General features: G+C 44.4%; 2 protein-coding genes across 4 annotated transcripts in view; one reads left to right on the top strand and one right to left on the bottom strand.

The window, feature by feature from the left end:
• The window catches only part of LOC311105590 (neurofibromin-like), a 91,531-nt gene that overhangs the window by 59,564 nt on the left and 12,996 nt on the right, over nucleotides 1-18,971 (top strand). For all 3 annotated transcript variants that reach the window (XM_084147782.1, XM_084147783.1, XM_084147784.1), the window contains 15 exons: nucleotides 7,098-7,530; nucleotides 8,290-8,630; nucleotides 8,821-9,023; nucleotides 9,456-9,649; nucleotides 10,557-10,697; nucleotides 12,020-12,299; nucleotides 12,593-12,807; nucleotides 12,922-12,983; nucleotides 14,880-15,021; nucleotides 15,990-16,091; nucleotides 16,668-16,808; nucleotides 16,993-17,119; nucleotides 17,644-17,775; nucleotides 18,326-18,461; nucleotides 18,650-18,807. In XM_084147782.1, the coding sequence (XP_084003908.1) occupies nucleotides 7,098-7,530; nucleotides 8,290-8,630; nucleotides 8,821-9,023; nucleotides 9,456-9,649; nucleotides 10,557-10,697; nucleotides 12,020-12,299; nucleotides 12,593-12,807; nucleotides 12,922-12,983; nucleotides 14,880-15,021; nucleotides 15,990-16,091; nucleotides 16,668-16,808; nucleotides 16,993-17,119; nucleotides 17,644-17,775; nucleotides 18,326-18,461; nucleotides 18,650-18,807 (2,807 nt within the window). The remainder of the gene's footprint in view (nucleotides 1-7,097; nucleotides 7,531-8,289; nucleotides 8,631-8,820; nucleotides 9,024-9,455; nucleotides 9,650-10,556; nucleotides 10,698-12,019; nucleotides 12,300-12,592; nucleotides 12,808-12,921; nucleotides 12,984-14,879; nucleotides 15,022-15,989; nucleotides 16,092-16,667; nucleotides 16,809-16,992; nucleotides 17,120-17,643; nucleotides 17,776-18,325; nucleotides 18,462-18,649; nucleotides 18,808-18,971) is intronic.
• Nucleotides 2,005-11,294, bottom strand: LOC311105591 (uncharacterized protein). Its single transcript, XM_084147785.1, has 3 exons — nucleotides 11,226-11,294; nucleotides 6,362-6,595; nucleotides 2,005-3,982 (listed from the first exon to the last, which is right to left on the bottom strand). Exon 3 carries the CDS (start codon nucleotides 3,957-3,959, stop codon nucleotides 3,315-3,317), a length of 645 nt encoding a protein of 214 aa, XP_084003911.1. The 5' UTR covers nucleotides 3,960-3,982; nucleotides 6,362-6,595; nucleotides 11,226-11,294; the 3' UTR covers nucleotides 2,005-3,314.

The raw sequence follows: 18,971 nt of genomic DNA on the forward strand, positions 1-18,971 counted from the left end.
GCTCGCGGCTGTGCTTCCCTTTGTAGTCTGTAATAGTTTTCAAGCCCTGCCACATCCGACGAGCGTCAGAGCCAGTGTAGTATGATTCAATCTTAGACCTGTATTGACTCTTTGCCTGTTTGATGGTTCGTCGGAGGTCATAGCGGGATTTCTTATAAGCGTCCGGGTTAGAGTCCCGTTCCTTGAAAGCGGCAGCTCTACCCTTTAGCTCAGTGCGGATGTTTCCTGTAATCCATGGCTTCTGGTTGGGGTATGTACGTACGGTCACTGTGGGGACGACATCATCGATGCACTTATTGATGAAGCCAGTGACTGATGTGGTGTACTCCTCAATGTTGTCTGAAGAATCCCAGAACATGTTCCAGTCAGCAGCACAATCTTGTGTAGAGGACTGAGGGTGTTCTAAATACTGTATATATATATATATATATATATATGTGTGTATGTGTATCTATGTATGTATGTATGTATGACCTTCTTTTTTTTTCACTTTGTTTGTGGTTTGTGGTGTGTTCACTTAGATCAGTGATGGCTGCTAACTTCGCTCTTATCTTAAATAGTTCACTTCTGTGTTGGATCAGCATTCTCGTCGCATCTCCTGTTAGTACCTTTTATGTAGGGAAGCTAATGATCCATCATGTATGACATTCCTGGGAGTGTGTAAACTTGTATTTTATTACCATAGCATTTTTGTATGTCCTCTATAGTTATGTACTTAAAAATAAATTTACCAATTCGGCCACTTGGAGGCCACTTGGGTACATTTGGGCAAACTCGTGAGGGACACCCCCTCATTCTTGAAGGGATCAGTCTGAAACTTTGCACATCAACTGTTGCCCTCTTGTAGACAACATCTAAACCTCCAGCTTCCTATCTGAATTTATGGCTTTTCTTTTTCATGTCAAAGATAATGCAACAAAAATAAAAATAGAAATTGTATGTTTATTTTTATTTTGATCTTTTACCAGATCTATTGTGTTATGTTCTCCTACATTAATTTCACATCTCCACAAGTGTTTCCTTTCAAATAGTATCAAGAATATGAATATCCTTGCTTCAGGTCCTGAGCTACAGGCAGTTAGATTTGGGTTTGTCATTTCAGGCGGAAATTGAAAAGAAGGGTCTGATCCTTAAGAGGTTAAGCACCATTATTGCACACAGAGTGAGTCCATACAATTTATAATGTGACTTGTTAAGCAAATGTTTACTCCTGAACATATTTAGGCTTGCCATAACAAATGGGTTGAATACTTATTGACTCAAGACATTTCAGATTTTCATTTTTAATTAATTTGTAACAATTAAAAATGTAACAAACATATTTCCACTTTGACATAATGGGGTATTGTTTGTAGGCCAATGACAAAATAGCTCAATATATTCGATTCTAAATTCAGGCTGTAACACAACAAAATGTGGAAAAGGTGCAACTCAATATTAGGAAGGTGTTCTTAATGTGTTGTAATGTGTCAAAATAAAGCATCTTCAGTCAACCTAATCGAGGGCACAGATTTTTATTAATATTTTAATTAAACAATTGTTTAGTTTTTTAACTGCCCTAGGGGCTATGTTCTTGATAGAAATCAAAATATGACATCCACTTCTGTAATTGACTATATTAATAGAACTTATTAAACTAGTGCCAAGATATTTGTTTTTACATTAATGGAATAATTTCACTTATCGTTGTACTCATGCAACCCCCTGTATTTATTGCAGTCAGTGCTTGACTTGGGCAGGAGCTCACTGGAGCTGAGTACCGGCACTTTAAAAGGTTCTACTGCTTGAGCTCCTGTTCCTCTTATAGAATATTAGATCAAAAGTATTGTGGAGCTCCTGCACCTAAATATAAACAGTACCGGCACCAAAAATGAGTACCGGCACCTATTTCAGTCAAAGTCAAGCACTGATTGCAGTCCACCGTTTTTCTGAAGCTGTTGTCTAAACACCATTGTGTTCTTACTCCATCGATTCGAAACAAGAATGCCATTCATTCACACATGATTACAAAACAGCCATTTATTTGGGTTGGGGCATTTAAACAGAAATTGTATTTTTACAGAAAAGACAAAAGAAGTTAGACTTAGAGAGGAGTGGAAACAAAAGAGTTAGGAGTTCTGTGACTGCTCGACTGACACGTGAAGGTTGAGGAGGAGACTTATTAATGTAGCAAGGAGGCTTGCCAGACCCAATGCCATCTCTGTGCCCAGCCAAGGATGGCAACAAGATATTCAAAGTCTACCCTTGGTATAGTATTTGTGCATGGAATCACTTCAGATGAATAAGAAAAAAACATCAAACAAGACATAGACGTACAAGACCAACGTTCTACAGGAACAGGACCGGATCGTTCAGGTAGACGACAGTTAGACAGGACACCATATAATAACCATTTTGATATTAAATGTCTTGGGGAGAAGTGACCACATTCAATTATAAATGGGAGAACATTTTTGAGTGCTTGTTTGCTGAGAAGGAATCTTTTAGCCAACAGTGTTAATAGAGACGGGGCTTCCATTCTATTACATATTGTAGTTGTGAGTGTACAACCAGTCCAAAACCAGATATCTCAATTTGACGCATGTCTTATGTTCGACAAAATATACTTTCTACATATGCTCAATATCTTTTCTTACACGTAGTTAATCAAATATTCTCAGTACTACTACTGCCATTATGTGATGTTGGCATAGTGTACTGTTAATATGATTGAATGTGGCGGCACGTAGCCTAGCGATTAAGAGCGTTGGGCCAGTAACCGAAAGGTCACTGGTTCTAATCCCAGAGCCGACTGTGAAAAATCTGGCCATGTGCCCTTGAGAAAGGCACTTTAACCTAATTGCTCCTGTAAGTCGCTCTGGATAAGAGCGTCTGCTAAATGACTAAAATGTAAATGATCCACCCATACAAAGATCCTGAACCTTTGCAGTAAGGGTAAATAACTTGGGCAGTTGGCAGTAGTGTGCTGTTCGTAGCACATTATTTCAAATTAATGTCTTGAATGCATTCAGTTGTACAACTGACTAGGTATTCCCCTTTCCCTTCCCGATAGCCTATCACCAATTCAAAAGTTCTCCATAGAAATGAAAATGACATCAGATTAATGCAGTTTACAAAGCAAATATGTAAAAGCTCCTAAAATTGATTACATATAGCTGGAGTACTTAGAAAAAATAACAAATATTCTTGGTCTTGACTTGTTGAGGCACAAGACTGGAGCTGATCTAGCATGTTGATATCTGTGGCTGAGTGAAGTTCAGCTCCAAGCCAGTCATGGCTCTCTGAGGCTAGAGGGAGTGCATGCAATGCTCTCCTCACACCACTAGGGGCATGTTCTCTAGATCCTGGGGGACTTCCAGACACGAATCCCTGGAGCTGGAACACTGCATCTGCGTGGCCATTTCTCCAGTTGTTCCCAAATCCCCCGTTTGGCTCCTTACCCCTTCTCTTTCCTGCTCCTCCCTTTCATCCCACTCTTCTTCCCCCTGCTCTTCATCCTCCTCTCCATCCACCTGCACCTCCTCCAACATGACGCTGGTATCGCAGGGCCCCACTATACCCCCCTCGGTGTGCGCCGTGTCGCAGTAGCCTGTGCCACTCACCACGTACATGTTACTGCGGGCGGGGTGAGGGGCACGGGCCTGGCGCCTAAGACGGCACACCTGGCAGGCCAGGACCACAGTAGAGACCAGCAGACACAGGACCAGGACCCCGGCGCAGGCCACTACTATGAGGCCCATCTGGCGCTCAATGAGGCAGCCCGGGGTGGCCTCCGTGGGGGAGCTGGAGGTGTCTGGGGAGGGGTAATGGAGGGTTGTGCCGTTTTCCTCTGGGGTAGTGGAGTTTAGGTCAGGTGGATCTATGGCCACAGTGGTCTGAGGCTGAGTACTGCTGGTGTGTGAAGCTTGTCCAATCAGAAGGAAGAAGAGAAGATGGAGAGAGATTCTGGAGCCTTCCATGTTTCAGGTTCTCTGAAATGGTACTAGAGGAAGAGAATAGCTTTTATTGTTCATGCCAGCAAACAGTCTCTGTATTGTGACTTTTTGTTAATGTTTGAATATACACTATCAGTCAAAAGTTTGGACACACCTACTCATTCAAGGGTTTTTCTTAAAAAAAAAAAAAAAGTACATTGTAGAATATTAGTGAAGACATCAAAACTGTGAAATAACACATATGGAATCCTGTAGTAACCAAATAAGTGTTAAACAAATCGAAATATATTTTATATTTGAGATTCTTCAAATAGCCACCCTTTGCCTTGATGACAGCTTTGCACACTCTTGTCATTCTCTCAACCAGCTTCATGAGGTAGTCACCTGGAATGCATTTCAATTAACAGGTGTGCCTTCTTAAAAAGTTAATTTGTGGAATTTCTTTCCTTAATGCGTTTGAGCCAATCAGTTGTGTTGTGACAAGGTAGGGGTGGTATACAGAAGATATTTGTTAAAAAACCAAGTCCATATTATGGCAAAAACGACAGTCCATCATTACTTTAAGACATGAAGGTCAGTCAATACGGAACATGTCAAGACCTTTTGAAAGTTTCTTCAAGTGCAGTCGCAAAAGCCAACAATTGCTATGATGAAACTGGCTCTCATGAGGACCGCCACAGGAATGGAAGACCCAGAGTTACCTCTGCTGCAGAGGATAAGTTCATCAACTGTTCAGAGGGGACTGTGTGAATCAGGCCTTCATGGTCGTATTGCTGCAAAGAAACCACTACTAAAGGACACCAATAAGAAGAAGAGACTTGCTTGGGCCAAGAAACACGAGCAATGGACATTAGACCGGTGGAAATGTGTCCTTTGGTCTGGAATCCAAATTTGAGATTTTTGGTTCCAACCGCCGTGTCTTTGTGAGACGCGGTGTGGGTGAACGGATGATCTCTGCATGTGTATTTCCCACTGTAAAGCATGGAGGAGGAGGTGTTATGGTGTGGGGGTGCTTATCTGGTGACACTGTCTGTGATTTATTTAGAATTCAAGGCACACTTAACCAGCATGGCAACCACAGCATTCTGCAGCGATACGCCATCCCATCTGGTTTGGGCTTAGTGGGGCTATCATTTGTTTTTCAACAGGACAATGACCCAACACACCTGCAGGCTGTGTAAGGGCTATTGTACCAAGAAGGAGAGTGATGGAGTGCTGCATCAGATGACCTGGCCTCCACAATCCCCCGACCTCAACCCAATTGAGATGGTTTGGGATGAGTCGGACGGCAGAGTGAAGGAAAAGCAGCCAACAAGTGCTCAGCATATGTGGGAACTCCTTCAAGACTGTTTGAAAAGCATTCCAGGTGAAGCTGGTTGAGAGAATGCCAAGAGTGTGCAAAGCTGTCATCAAGGCAAAGGGTGGCTATTTGAAGAATCTCAAATATAAAATATATTTTGATTTGTTTAACACTTTTGGTTACTACATGATTCCATATGTTTTATTTCATAGTTTTGATGTCTTCACTATTATTCTACAATGTAAACATTAAGAAAAACCCTTGAATGAGTAGGTGTCCAAACTTTCGACTGGTACTGTAGTTATAGAAATTGTGTGAGTTACATATGCTAGGGGTCTGTGGAGTTATTGCAGGGTGTTTTGTAAAGTTATTTATTTGTGGACACCCCCCCTCCCAATGTTTTTATGAATATCCCTACCAACAACATTTTGAATGACATACCTACAGTAGATAATAGGAGAATATATTATTTCTAATGATGACAACTTTATTTCTCAACTCATAATATTGAGAAAATTACACTCCTTGGAGCTTATTACACTGTCTGACATAGGCTTTGAAAAAGTACCGGTCACGGCAAGTGCTGCTGGTAAGCTTTCTTGTCTTCAACATTTTTGCCAACACATGGCTAACCTTTTGTTTAACCAGATAAACAGTTGCTATGTTAGTTTACACTTCCTCTTCCAATGTGAGGTGGTTACAATAATGGAAAACTACAGTGAGGGAATAAAGTATTTGATCTCCTGCTGATTTTGTACGTTTGCCCACTGACAAAGACATGATCAGTCTATAATTTTAATGGTAGGTTTATTTGAACAGTGAGAGACAGAATAACAACAACAAAGTTTAGAAAAACGCATGTCAAAAATGTTAGAAATTGATTTGCATTTTAATGAGAGAAATAAGTATTTAATAACAAGTTAGTTCTATGCAGTACCTTACAGGAACGTATTACGTACAATAAATGTCAGAATAAGGTAGACGTCTTTGTAAAAATGTGTCCAAATCTTCGTTTTCATTGCAATGTCCACTTAAAATAAACAGAATCTTACCACAGAAACACATATTATTTGGCCATTACTTTTTTTGTACAATTTATGTTGGAGATTGTGTGGGCATCACTTACCTGGGCAAGGGCACAGCCGTAGAGTGTGTGTGTGTGTGTGGCAAGGTGAACTGGACTAGGAATATGTCCGTATAAGGAACGGGCGCGGCGTGTGTATGTCTGAGTCAGAGGAGGCACCTGCTGCGACCCAAGCCTCTTGAAATGCACACACCTCCCTCTGAGTCTTTTTCTGACTTGGTTATTTCTGGGCTCCTTGAGTCTCTACTGCTGTAGCACACCGATGTCTGTCACATACTGCAAGAGAAAAGAGACAGAAGGGTGTATGTAAATTAGTATAGGCCTACAATTCAGTCGAAGACTGCCAGCTACCAGTAAATGATACTAATAATACTGCTAGCGATGAACTATTTCCAGGCCTGAGAAGCTGAATTATTTTTTAATTTTTTAATTTAACTGTTATTTTGACAGGGTCATGCTGAGACCAAGGTCTCTATTTCAGCCCTGTAACAAAAAAGAAATGGTGTACAGTACTACAATAAAGAGCATTCACAACAAGTTCATGCACAAATGAAGTGCTTTCAGAATGGGATGAATTTCTGTTTTTATCTGTATGAATCCACCTTGAGACTGTTCTATCTAAACCAGAGACCAGAAAATACCAGTGTTTTTGGATTTATTTAACCGGTAAAGTTATTAATTTTTAGAGGTAGACCTGGCTGGCTGAGAAGTGCACCTTCTACCTACTCCTCTTCCATCAGACCTATCCTCAAGTTCTCCTTCCCTTCTCTTTCCGCAGGTTTAAGACAGGCCAGATCAACGGAGACCTTCTAATCTACCATGTGCTGCTGACCCTGAAGCCTTACTACGCCAAGCCCTACGAGATCGTAGTGGACCTGACCCACGTGGGGCCCAGCAACCGCTTCAAGACAGACTTCTTGTCCAAGTGGTTTGTGGTGTTCCCGGGCTTCGCCTACGAGAACGTGGTGGCGGTCTACGTGTACAACTGCAACACGTGGGTGAGGGAGTACACCAAGTACCACGAGAGGTTGCTGACAGGCCTGAAGGGCAGCAAGCGGGTGCAGTTCATCGACTCGCCGGCGCGGTTGGCGGAGCACGTAGAGGCAGAGCAGCAGAAGCTCCCGGCGGCCACGCTAGCCCTGGAGGAGGACCTCAAGGTGTTCCACAACGCCCTCAAAGTGGCCCACAAGGACACCAAGGTCTCCATCAAGGTCAGTAGCACACTGGTCCGTGTGTAACCCTAGCGTTAACCCTAACTTTCAAACAGCCTACAAGGAAAACTGGGTATGGAGAACAAGGAAGTGTGGAGGGCAGGCGGGAACAGCGAGAATTGTTTACTCAAAGGTCCAATGCAGCTGTTTTTTTCTCTCAATATCAAATAATTTCTGGGTAACAATTAAGTACCTTACTGTGATTGTTTTAAATTAAAATGGTCAAAAAGAGAGAGAAGATATGCTTCTTAGCAAAGGGCAGGTTCTCAAGCAATAATTTTGATAGGACTGTCTGGGAGTGGTCTGAGTGGGGAGGAGAAAACTGAAAATTAGCTGTTGTTGGCAGAGAGGTTTGGAACTATCTTTCTTATTGGTCTATTAACTCATTTACAGCATGGTGATGTCACCTTGGAAGGTCAAAACTCCAGAGCACCAAAACAGGCTGAAATTTCTGGCAATCTTTTCAAACAGCTCTTACACTAAAAGGGCTTCATTGTCATTTTCCCCATTTTACAATATTTTTTCCAACCTCATAGTATAGAAATATACAGTATATAAAACAGGAAAATCACGTTTTTGACTTCTCTGGGCCTTAATCAATTTGAATAGATTTGTTTGTTGCCAAACGGGAAAGTGGAAGGTTGAATTTATTGGTTATCGAGTCCAGCTTTGTGTAGCAGCATGAGACTGCTGGTCTGTGTTGTCATTGTTGTCATGTACACACTTGTCTCTCAACAACAACCCTCCCTATTATCCCAGGTGGGCTCCACGGCCGTCCAGGTGACGTCAGCAGAGCGTACCCGTGTCCTGGGTCAGTCGGTGTTCCTCAACGATGTGTACTATGCCTCTGAGATCGAGGAGATCTGCCTGGTGGACGAGAGCCAGTTCACCCTGACCATGGCCAACCAGGGCACGCCCCTCACCTTCATGCACCAGGAGTGTGACGCCATCGTCCAGTCCATCATCCACATCAGGACGCGCTGGGAGCTGTCGCAGCCAGACTCCATCCCCCAGCACACCAAGATCAGGCCCAAAGACGTGCCGGGCACCCTGCTGAACCTCGCCCTGCTCAACCTGGGCAGCTCCGACCCCAGCCTCAGGTCAGACACTCAACATAGCTAGCTTCTAGTGGATTCTGGGAAATGTAGGGGGGAGAGGTCTTGGTGTAGCGTGTTCTCTGAAATATGAGCAGTAGCTAAATAAATATACAACAATTTATTTACAGCAACTTCTTCAACCAACTTCCTGATTTGAAATGGAATATAGTAGCTAACCGTGTCCCTTCCACAGGTCTGCTGCCTACAACCTGCTGTGTGCCTTAACCTGCACCTTCAACCTGAAGATCGAGGGCCAGCTGCTGGAGACCTCAGGCCTGTGTATCCCTGCCAATAACACCCTCTTCATAGTCTCTATCAGCAAGACGCTGGCCGCCAATGAACCACACCTCACCCTGGAGTTCCTGGAGGAGTGCATCTCCGGCTTCAGCAAGTCTAGTGAGTCTACAGCACGAACGCACACAAACACACATACGCACAAATGTGTTGACTGAAATTCATTCCAAAAGATGGCTTCTCACTCTCTCTTTTCTAACTCACACCCACTCGCCCACTCTTTGTTTTACAGACCCACACCGACACACTAACTTTCTCTCAATACACAAACGCAGACACCAACTCATACACACAGACAGGCACAACGATCCACGTCAACATGTCCTGACCAGTTGATGTGAAAGCCATTCGTTTTGGGGGGACTGTGTTTGATTGCCATATCCATCAGTATGTATTGAGCCATGGCTCTGGAGCCCTTAGCTCTCAGTGCGGGTGTCATGTCATTCATCCACACGCCAACCTCTGCTCCTCCACACAGCAGCAACAACAGAGGAGCTGGTGTTATCTAACCTCTGATTCTGTGTGTGTGTTTAGGTATTGAGCTGAAGCACCTGTGTCTAGAATACATGACCCCCTGGCTGCTCAACCTGGTGAGGTTCTGTAAGCACAATGACGATGCCAAGCGCCAGCGCGTCAGCGCCATCTTGGATAAGCTCATCACCATGACCATCAACGAGAAGCAGATGTACCCCTCTATACAGGCAAAGATCTGGGGCAGCCTCGGCCAGGTGAGTCACCGCGCACACACACACACACTCGCTCTCACACATTCACATATGCATACACACTAGTTGTTTGACTTTTACATTTACATTTTAGTCAAACACTCATCTTAGAGGGCACATGTTTACTTAATGTACTGTTAAATGTCTCCAAGCCCAATACAAACTGCCCATGTTGGCTTTCTCAGAGATTTAGGCATACAGAGATGGGAGGCAGTCATGTGGAAGTTAGGGACATATTGCATTTTTATAGGCACAAGGAATGGTTTATGACTCCAACATGCCGAATCATAGCCTGTGTTTTTCAATATAAACTTTTTTGAGTTTTTTTTTTATTGAGGCTATCGAAATGACAATACTCTGGGGTTTGAAGTGTTCTTCCTAAATAGCATTAGCTATCTATGTTGTTAAAGTTCCATGGCTTGTCTCAGATGACTGCACTATAGACATGTGAATATAGCTTTTTCCATAGATAATAAACGACACATTCTAAACTCATGGTAGAATTTCTGTCATATTTTTAATACCCAACCCATTCCTTTTATATCCATTCGGGGTGGTGAATACATTTACATTTTAGTCATTTAGCAGACGCTCTTATCCAGAGCGACTTACATCAGCAATTAGGGTTAAGTGCCTTGCTTAAGGGCACATCGACAGATTTTTCACCTAGTCGGCTCGGGGATTAGAACCAGCGACCTTTCGGTTACTGGCACAACGCTCTTACCCACTAAGCTACCTGCCGCCCTGAACAAGTGCACTCTTTGGGGAGAAGGGCAGTTCCGTGTTTCTGACCTTGTGACCTGTCAATTCTACACAATGTATTTATTTCTGAACAGTCCCTAACATTTAGCCCCACTGAATGCAACCCAGGTTGTATGTGACCTGGTGTTCTTGTGACCTCTGCCCTCAGATAACGGACCTGCTGGACGTGGTGTTGGACAGCTTCATCAAGACCAGCGCTACAGGAGGCCTGGGCTCCATCAAGGCTGAGGTCATGGCTGACACGGCTGTGGCTCTGGCCTCAGGGAACGTCAAACTGGTCTCCAGCAAGGTGGGTATCTACACTTTGAGCTAGTTTATGCAGGCTAACACATGCTAACTGGGCCAACAGTTTTCAATGGCAAAATTGCTAACAGTTTCCTGTCAGTTTCCTGTCAGTCTAGATGCACTGGGAACACTCCTCTTTGTCTCTGTCTCATGCTAATACTCCTCTGTGTCAAGCCCTGTGTCCCAACATGGATGACGTCACTGTCCTTGTCCTCAATGAACCCTCTGGTCGGAGACCGTTTTCCTCTCAGAAACTCCACGATGTCACTAACTCAAAGTATACTTGAGTACAACACTGTTAGAATCTTAATCACGGCCTAACAATCGCAAGAGGGATTTTATAAATCATAATTTTGGATTAAGCAAATAAATATTTTGGTATTATCAATATTATGATGCAGACAGTTTTACTATGATACGAAGATAGACTCATCGAAATACTTTGTCCCAGACAAAATATATTAAATGCTGTTTTTAATCTAAAAAGTCCTCCATACAAAGAACATTTGCATTTAAATAGATTAATACTTACCAATTTAGTTTAGTTACGACTTCTATCCACATCATCCAAACTGACCGACTCATCAACTCTGTCATCTGTGAGCTGTTTATCCCAATTGTCCCTCTTACTGAGATAGAAACACACACACACAAACTCTCACAGCCCAGGCAGACAATAGTAAGCCAGGCCCTCGCTCCTATTATGGAAGACACTCTAAAGCATGGCAGTGAATGGTCGTCATTGTGAAGATGTTTTGCTAAGGAACAGCAGTGCTCTTTTAGTTGAAGTGTCGCAGCAGCCATCTTAGTCATTTACATCTATTTAAGTGACTAATCAATGACTTTAAGCTTCACATTTGATTCATAATTTGCAGTGTGTTCTGATATAGTAATCTTATTTTACACTTAATCCATAAGAGGGTGGACATTGTTTGGTTGGCATGTGCCAGCCCAGCCACTACTGATGTCATGTCAGGCCAGCTATTTGGGACAAAGGGGACTTTGTCTGGTCCACTTGGCCTATTTGTCACCCGAGTTTTGAGCCAATGGTGTTTTATTTACAGATATAATCACTGCCATCTTCTCTCTGCCTCCTATTACGCCAACATCCAAAAATACATCTGAAGTTCTTTTAGGGATACTGCTCGCTTTTAAAATAAAATACAAACAAAAGATGCTGCTCTTGGCAGATATTAATTCTGTTGATGTTAAAGTCATCATTAAGTACAAAATTGTCTGTAAGCACAAACTATATGATGTCATATCACTGACTCTACCTTATAATACCTCATAATGATTGGTTATCTCCACATACCCTCTGACCAGGTGATTGGCCGGATGTGTAAGATCATCGACAAGACGTGCCTGTCTCCCACGCCCACCCTGGAGCAGCACCTGATGTGGGATGACATCGCCATCCTGGCCCGCTACATGCTGATGCTGTCCTTCAACAACTCTCTGGACGTAGCGGCTCACCTGCCGTACCTGTTCCACGTGGTCACTCTGCTGGTGGCCACTGGCCCCCTGTCCCTACGGGCCTCCACACACGGCCTGGTCATCAACATAATCCACTCTCTCTGCACCTGCTCGCAGCTCAACTTCAGAGGTGAGGAAGCACACCTCATCTTCCCTGCAGACTCTATACCATCTGTAGTTAAACGGCATACCCTTCCCTGGTCATTAATGTGTATGGATGCCACTAGGCTCCCTTGCAAGTAAGATATCATTGAGAGACCTAATGTAAACACTGCATGCAGTGAACCATGAAACTGCTTCAATAGAGGTAGATGTCTGTTATTTCTGTTCGTTTAGACCTGTTTGCTGTAGATATCACCGTTCAGGGTTTCTCTTTCAGAAGAGCAACAAGTCATCTTTTCCTCTTGTCATGATCTCTTACAGAGGAGACCAAGCAGGTCCTGAGGCTGAGCCTGACAGAGTTCTCCCTGCCTAAGTTCTACCTGCTGTTTGGCATCAGTAAGGTCAAGTCTGCTGCGGTCATCGCCTTCCGCTCCAGCTACCGCGACCGCTCCTTCTCCCCCGGCTCCTACGAGAGGGAGACCTTCGCCCTCTCCTCCCTGGAGACCGTCACTGAGGCCCTGCTGGAGATCATGGAGGTGAGGGAGACGCGCGCACACACACACACACACATTACTTTATATATTATACCATATACCGTCCAGACTACAAGCAAAATCCCAATGTTTGACTGAATATGTCCTCTCCTGTAGGCGTGCATGAGGGACATCCCAGCGTGCAAATGGCTGGACCAGTGGACCGAGCTGGCTCAGAAGTATGTTAGATTTCCTTTGAGACACATTCACTTTGACCACTATCAATGAAGTGCATTCGGAAAGTATTCAGACCCCTTCACTTTTTCCACATTTTGTTACGTTACAGCCTTATTCTAAAATGGATTTTAAAAAAGTATTAATCTACACACAATACCCCATAATGACAAAGCAAAGACAGGTTTTTAGAAATGTGTGCAAATGTATAAAAAATTAAAAAATTTAATATCACATTTACGTACGTAATCAGACCCTTTACTCAGTACTTTGTTGAAGCACATTTGGCAGCGATTACAGCCTCATCTTCTTGGGTATGACGCTATAAGCTTGGCACACCTGTATTTGTGGAGTTTCTCCCATTCTTCTCTGCAGATCCTCTCAAGCTCTGTCAGGCTGGATGGGGAGCGTTGCTGCACAGCTATTTTCAGGTCTCTCCAGAGATGTTTGATCGGGTTCAAGTCCGGGCTCTGGCTGAGCCACTCAAGGACATTCAGAGACTTGTCCCGAAGCCACTCCTGCGTTTTCTTGGCTGTGTGCTTAGGGTTGTTGTCCTGTTGGAAGGTGAACTTTCGCCCCAGTCTGAGATCCTGAGCACTCTGGAGCAGGTTTTCATCAAGGATCACTCTGTACTTTGCTCCATTCATCTTTCCCTCGATCCCGACTAGTCTCCCAGTCCCTGCCGCTGAAAAACATCCCCACAGCATGATGCTGCCGCCACCATGCTTCACCGTAGGGATGGTATTGGCCAGGTGATGAGCGGTGCCTGGTTTCCTCCAGATGTGACGCTTGTCATTCAGGCCACAGAGTTCAATCTTGGTTTCATCAGACCAGAGAATCTTGTTTCTCATGGTCTGAGAGTCCTTTAGGTGCCTTTTGGCAAACTCCAAGCGGGCTGTCATGTGCCTTTTACTGACAAGTGACTTCCGTCTGGCCACTCTACCATAAAGGCCTGATTGGTGGAGTTCTGCAGAGATGGTTGTCCTTCTGGAAGGTTCTCCCATCTCCACAGAGGAACTCTGGAGCTTTGTCAGTGACCATCGGGTTCTTGGTCACCTCCCTGACCAAGGCCCTTTTCCCCCGTTTGCTCAGTTTGGCCAGCTCTAGGAAGAGTCTTGGTGGTTCCAAACTTATTAAATTTAAGAATGATGGAGGCTACTGTGGGGACCTTCAATTCTGCAGAATATTTTTGGTACCCTTCCCCAGATCTGTGCCTCGACACAATTCTGTCTCGGAGCTCTATGGACAATTCCTTTGACATGGCATGGTTTTTTCTCTGACATTCAATGTCAACTGTGGGACCTTATATAGACAGGTGTGTGCCTTTCTAAATCATGTCCAATCAATTGAATTTACCACAGGTGGACTCAAATCAAGTTTTAGAAACATCTCAAGGATGATCAATGGAAACAGGATGCACCTGAGCTCACTTTCGAGTCTCATAGCAAAGGGTCTAAATACTTATGTAAGTAATGTATTTCTGTTTTTTATTTTTAATACATTTGCAAACATTTCTAAAAAACTGTTTTCGCTTTGTCATTATGGGTTATTGTGTGTAGGGGCGGCAGGTAGCTTAGTGGTTAAGAGCGTTGTGCCAGTAACCGAAAGGTCGCTGGTTCTAATCCCCGAGCCGACTAGGTGAAAAATCTGTCGATGTGCCCTTGAGCAAGGCACTTAACCCTACTTGCTCCTGTAAGTCGCTCTGGATAAGAGCGTCTGCTAAATGACTAAAATGTCAATGTAAATGTAGATTGATGAGGATTTTTTTGGGTTGAATCCGTTTTAGAATAAGCCTGTAACGTAACAATGTGGAAAAAGTGAAGGGGTCTGAATACTTTCTGAATGCACTGTATACACACGCTACTGTGCACATCTCCAATGCCACTTATGTCCTCCACCAGGTTTGCGTTCCAGTACAACCCGTCCCTGCAGCCCAGAGCCCTGGTGGTGTTTGGCTGCATCAGTAAGAGGGTGACCCACGGCCAGATCAAACAGATCATCAGGATTCTTAGCAAGGCCAGCCCCCTGCTCAGCATTGACCGGGTGGGTCGACATGCACACACACACACACACACACATAGAAATGCACACAGGCTGTTGGAGCGCTGAGTTTGAATGAGCATCTCAATCTTCCAGAATTAACACACACACAAACATTGAGGGGTGGTGTTGAGTGTATTTTACCTTTCCTTAGCTCAGTCTGCCAATTTTAGTCTGGCTCAGTCTGTCCAGGCTGGGCTGCCTGTGGGCTCTATCTGCATTATGCAGAGAGCTAAGTGTTTGTGAGTGCACCAACTCACTAATCCAATGGAGTCTAATCCTCTAGCTAACATTATGAATACTATGATGCACTCTCTCCCTCTTCATCTCTCCCCCGCTACACACTATCTCTCTCCCGCTACACACTATCTCTTTCCCTCTTCATCTCTCCCCCGCTACACACTATCTCTCTCCCTCTTCATCTCCCCCGCTACACACTATCTCTCTCCCTCTTCATCTCTCCCCCGCTACACACTATCTCTCTCCCTCTTCATCTCTCCCCCGCTACACACTATCTCTCTCCCTCTTCATCTCTCCCCCGCTACACGCTATCTCTCTCCCTCTTCATCTCTCCCCCGCTACACGCTATCTCTCTCCCTCTTCATCTCTCCCCCGCTACACACTATCTCTCTCCCTCTTCATCTCTCCCCCGCTACACACTATCTCTCTCCCTCTTCATCTCTCCCCCGCTACACACTATCTCTCTCCCTCTTCATCTCTCCCCCGCTACACACTATCTCTCTCCCTCTTCATCTCTCCCCCGCTACACACTATCTCTCTCCCTCTTCATCTCTCCCCCGCTACACACTATCTCTCTCCCTCTCGCTTTATTTCCTCTCTCTTTCTCTCTTTCATTTGTTCTTTCTTTCTTTTCTTTCTTTCCTGTATCTCTCTCACCCCACCCCCTCTCTCTTTCACTCCAGTGTTCATGCTCTACTAATGCCTCCTCTCCTTCTTCTCTGCCTCCACAGGGGCTGGAGTGCTGCTTAAAGGGACCTGATAACTACAACAGCCAGGTGCTGATTGAGGCCACAGTCATCGCTCTGACTAAGCTGCAGCCCCTTCTCAACAAGGTACACAAACTGCAAACACAGAACACATGCAATACATAATGTGATCGTCTGCAGTCCACTGCTTGTCAAATTAAAGTTTATTGGTTATGTACACATATTTGCAGATGTTATCACAGGTGCAGCAAAATGCTTGTGTTCTACTTAAGCAATAAGGCCCGAGGGGGTGTGGTATATGGACAATATACCACTGCTAAGGGCTGTTCATAAGCACGACGCAACGCGGAGTGCCTGGATACAGCCCTTAGCAGTGGTATATTAGCCATATACCACAAACCCCCAAGGTGCCTTATTGCTATTATAAACTGGTTACCAATGTAATTAGAGCACTGTTTAGTCATACCTGTGGTATACGGTCTGATATACTATGGCTGTCAGCCAATCAGCATTCAGGGCTCGAACCACCCTGTTTATAATATTCGATAAAGAAGCCAGCTGTAAGTTGTTGGTTCGTGATTTTTAATAACAATTTGGAATCATAGAGAAAGGCTAGATTTCTTCTTTGTTGTCTTAATGTGCTTGATGCTGTTCCCGTATATAATGTGTGTAACCTCATGGTTATACCCTGTGAACATCCAGGACTCCCCCATGCACACGGCAGTGTTCTGGGTGGCTGTAGCTGTGCTGCAGCTGGATGAAGTCAACCTGTACTCTGCTGGGACGGCCCTGCTAGAGCAGAACCTACACACTCTGGACAGCCTGCGAGTCTTCAACGACAAGGTGACAGACAGAAAGACACACACAGACGCTCACTTTCAGTTCAATTACAAAAATGAATGAAACATTCACATATTGACACTATTTATATGCTGAATATGTGTAAAGTAGCCGCTAAATGACCATATTTATTTGTTTCTACATTTCTCCTCCATCTCCTCCCTCTCCCCCCCATCCTCCAATCAAGAGTCCAGAGGAGGTGTTTATGGAGATCAGGCGTCCTCTGGAGTGGCATTGTAAACAGATGGACCACTTTGTGGGCCTCAACTTCAGCTCCAACTTCAACTTCGCACTGGTGGGACACCTGCTCAAAGGTAAGGGAGAGAGCACAGGGCACTTGACTGCATCTCGGCCCTAGCAACTCCCCTTCCTGTGACAGTACTGCATATCATATAAACTGTGGCTTCTCTGTCAATATCGCTTAAGTAAACATTCAGAAAATGTTTGGGTCTAATCTACCTAGATAAAGGATATACGAAAGACATTGGCCTGACTTGCCGAGCCACTGATGAAAATCTGTCTTCCCCACTCAGTCGGAGACTCAAACAGGCTCTATTGACAATGTGTCCTTGTCCTGCAGTGACAAAGAGCTTGGCAGCAATTGTTGGTGTTTCCACTTGTCTCTGTAGTCTGTACTTGTCACTAGCTGCATTTAATGTTGTGTAGTCTGTAGGCCTTAATGTGTTCTAATGTTAACTGTGTTGAATGAATGTGGCCATGCTAAAATCTACCAAGCTATCAGTGGAGTGGTGTATGGCTATGACTAACGTGAGACTCTGTTTCCCTTCTCCTTTGTGCGTGTGTGTGTGCGTGCGTGTGTGTGTGTGTCTATGTGAAGGCTACAGACACCCGTCCCCCACCACGGTGGCTCGGACGGTGCGTATCCTCCACACGCTGCTGGCCCTGGTGGGAAAACACCTCAACTGTGATAAGTTTGAGGTCAACACCCAAAGCGTGGCCTACCTGGCAGGTCAGTTCCAGTCACAGTCCTACACACTGACTCCATTCACCCACACTTTGTGTTGACTCACCAGACCTCCATTTTTTGTCAACTCACTGGACCTGCAATGTGCTTTTTGGATAGCGAGCAGTGCGTTGCTTTAGAAACATGATTTGTAAAACAGATCTGATGGTCTGTCTTGTAGTGCCCCCCATTGTTGGAAAATTCCTTGGTGCCGCTAGGGCAGTTTAGGACTCTGGTGTTAAATTAATTAATTGAGGATTGCAGTTGTTTCCATTGATGTAATGGTTTATTTGTTGAAAGTGTAGTATTGTAATTGTACCTTGTAGTTTATTTGTATTTTTTTTGTTTTATTTGGAATGTTCATTTTAAAATGTTTGTACTCAGGGCACCATTGTGAATGAGACGCTGGTGTCAATTGGGCCACCCTGAATACATAAAAGTACAAATAAAATAAATAACAAAAAACATGTCGAATAAGGAATTGTCGCCTCTATTCATTAATGTTTCTGCAATGATGGGAACATTTCACCCTGCTCTGGTGTGTGTCTGTGTGCAGCCCTGCTCACCGTGTCAGAGGAGGTGCGTAGTCGCTGCAGTCTAAAACACAGGAAGTCTCTGCTGCTGTCTGAGATGGCCATGGAGAACGTTCCCATGGATACCTACTCTCTGCACCACACTGACCCCAGCTGCAGGTGAGGCGCACTCTACATCATACATTTTGAACCGGAATAGGTTTCAACTTTAGCTAAAGACAAATCCCATTTTCCTTTATCCAAAGTTGCATCAGTCATTTTCTGTAATACCTGTTGTTGGTAAATATCTTTACCATCAAGCTTGAAGAGTTATTTCCTTACCTGTGGCCCCCATCTCCTCCCTTCAGGACACTGAGAGAGTGCCAGCTGTGGGCATCCCCAAAGGTGTCAGAGCGCTATCTGAATGCCTACTACCCCACGGTGGGGCAGATCAGCCCCCGTACACGCAAGTCCATGAGCCTGGACATGGGCCAGGCCTCCCATGCCAACACCAAGAAGCTGCTGGGTAACTATAACATTGCTGCTAAACTACACTGCTAATGTTGTCTAAGTGTTCCGCTTAGCATTGTTTTTATACTGCTGCGCCAGGCAGCATTGACTACAGTGTCAGTTGCGTCTCATGTCCGGCAAGAAATACACAGCTGATGTAAGAGTACTGTAAGATGGACA

Source organism: Coregonus lavaretus, assembly GCF_964263955.1.
Source record: "Coregonus lavaretus genome assembly, chromosome: 30".
Classification (NCBI taxonomy): domain Eukaryota; kingdom Metazoa; phylum Chordata; class Actinopteri; order Salmoniformes; family Salmonidae; genus Coregonus; species Coregonus lavaretus.

Bases quoted from the DNA above. Each gene is read 5' to 3' on its own strand.
- LOC311105591 (XM_084147785.1), bottom strand. From the start codon at position 3,959: ATGGAAGGCTCCAGAATCTCTCTCCATCTTCTCTTCTTCCTTCTGATT.